General features: G+C 43.9%; 1 protein-coding gene across 1 annotated transcript in view; it reads left to right on the top strand.

Annotated features, from left to right (window-relative positions):
- LOC101847346 (probable palmitoyltransferase ZDHHC14) overlaps nt 1-1,981 on the top strand; it is a gene marked incomplete at its 3' end in the record, with an annotated part of 37,071 nt that overhangs the window by 29,431 nt on the left and 5,659 nt on the right. Inside the window, 1 exon segment of the mRNA XM_013083164.2 lies at nt 1,214-1,374. Within this exon segment, the coding sequence (XP_012938618.1) occupies nt 1,214-1,374 (161 nt within the window).

Here is a 1,981-nt window from a genome sequence, read left to right as displayed (position 1 = left end):
TATATATATATTATAGAGAGACATTCCTCGGTGCGTGCCAACCACATTCTCATTCATATTCTAACCAACAAGAGCCCATAACAAAAGGACAGACTGCCATAAAGAAGCATGCGTTTGGTCGTCGTTGCATCGATTGAGAGATAATTATGATTAGCAAGCGTGGTCTCGGGTTGTTTCCCTGTCTGGTCCTAGGAAGAACCTGTTTTAGGTTTTACGCCAGGCATATAGGTCTGGGTTTGTTTTTGTTGTTTGTTTGTTTTTTGGGGGGTGAAGGGACTCTTTTTGGTTGTTTGTTGTTGTTGTTTTGTTTTTTGTGTTTTTTGTTTGTTTTTTGTTTTTTGGGGGGGGTTGCATTCAGTCTGGAGTTTGTGTGTTTTTGTTTTGTTTTGTTTTTTCTTTGATTTTTAAAAAATAACTATTCGTTACATTTTTTATTATACATCTGTAGCTGATTATGTTTTCGTACCAATGTCTGTGGTGTAACAGTTAGCGCTTGTCATTGCACACAGAAGACTCTGGGGTGCTCTGGTGTGGTTTGCTTCTTCTTTCCTATTAAACATCCATCGGCCTGATCTTACCTTCTTCTTTTTTATGTTTGTTACTCTCTTGTAACACTTCTAATCTTCTGGCGCTCATATGACCTTATGCAGTTGCGAGCGCCGTAAAACCTCTACTAAACAGAAGACTCGAGTATGGTTCCCATGCGAGGGGGATTGTTATCGAGTTTCTCTTTGGTTTCTAATGGGACTTGTATCCATATTAGCCTGGTTTGACGCTTCTACTTCATAAAACAGTCCTATTTCTTTTCTTCTCCATTGTATTTTCTGTGTCTGTCTGTGTTTCTGTCTGTCTCTTTCCACGTTTTTCTTTGTATGTTATTCCCAAGAAGTAGCACCTCTTATCTTCGGCACTCGTATGACCTGTGTGTGTTGCAAGTGCCTTAAACTTCTTCATCATCATCATCTGATGCTTTGCCGACTGGCGTGGGCGATCATGGACCTCCACTTCACTCTGTCTTGCGTTGCAGCAATGGTGTCTGTTGTTCTTGCTGCTCCTATCCATGTTGTCATCTTGTCCAGTATCTTTTTCCTCTGTCTGCCTCCGCCTCTCTTTCCATCAAACTTGCCTGTTGTTACAGTATTCTCCTATGTAAGTAAACCTCTTACTGAAACTTAGAGTAAAATTATAATGCTTCCTGTCTCTCTCTCAACAGCTGCGTGTACCTGGCCCAGAACGTGACGCCGGCCATCCCCGCCATAGGTGGCGCCCTCTTCATCTTCGTCATGGCCACTTTGCTCCGGACCAGTTTCAGCGACCCTGGCGTCATCCCGCGCGCCTCGGCCGAGGAGGCCGCCGAGATGGAGCGACAGAACGGTAAGGCCCTTTTCGTTGTTTTAACCAACTCCAGTTGGGCTTTGTCCCTGCCTGTCATGGTAAATCCAGGCTGAGAAGGATACAATGCCCCGTTAGAAAGATGGAAATACTCAATTAAAAATAGGAATCGAACTCAAGTCTTTTGCATGCAACAGAGAAGCATCTAACCTTTACACTACAAACATTGGTCTGCTAGTTTTGTCACAGTAGTTTGATACAGTTAGGGGTGGCCGGGTCCTTCCTGGAGGGCGAAAAGCTGGCATTTATTAATGCAACTTAATCAAATCCATCAAAATTGAACGTGCAGGATTTTCCCCACGTTGTGGTCGGGTACATTTTTTACCAGAAGCATGGCCAATCAGGAGGCTAATGTGTGTCACGTGTTGCATGATATAGTGGAAATAATGCCCTAATGAATTTACGGATCAAATGTGATGAAGCCAAAGCAGAGATCTGTTTGATATAGTTCGCCGTGACCAGCACCATTACCCGGTCTGATCTCCTCTGTCCCCTTCTCCTCCTCCTCTCTTCCTCTCTTGTTCTTTCCCTCTCTCTCTCTCTCTCTCTCTCTCTCTCTCTCACTCTCTCTCACTCTCTCTCTCTCTCT

Source organism: Aplysia californica, unplaced genomic scaffold, assembly GCF_000002075.1.
Source record: "Aplysia californica isolate F4 #8 unplaced genomic scaffold, AplCal3.0 scaffold00215, whole genome shotgun sequence".
In the NCBI taxonomy this organism is placed as follows: Eukaryota; Metazoa; Mollusca; class Gastropoda; order Aplysiida; family Aplysiidae; genus Aplysia; species Aplysia californica.
Note: the sequence above shows the minus strand (reverse complement) of the source record. Positions and strands in the feature narration are given on the sequence as shown.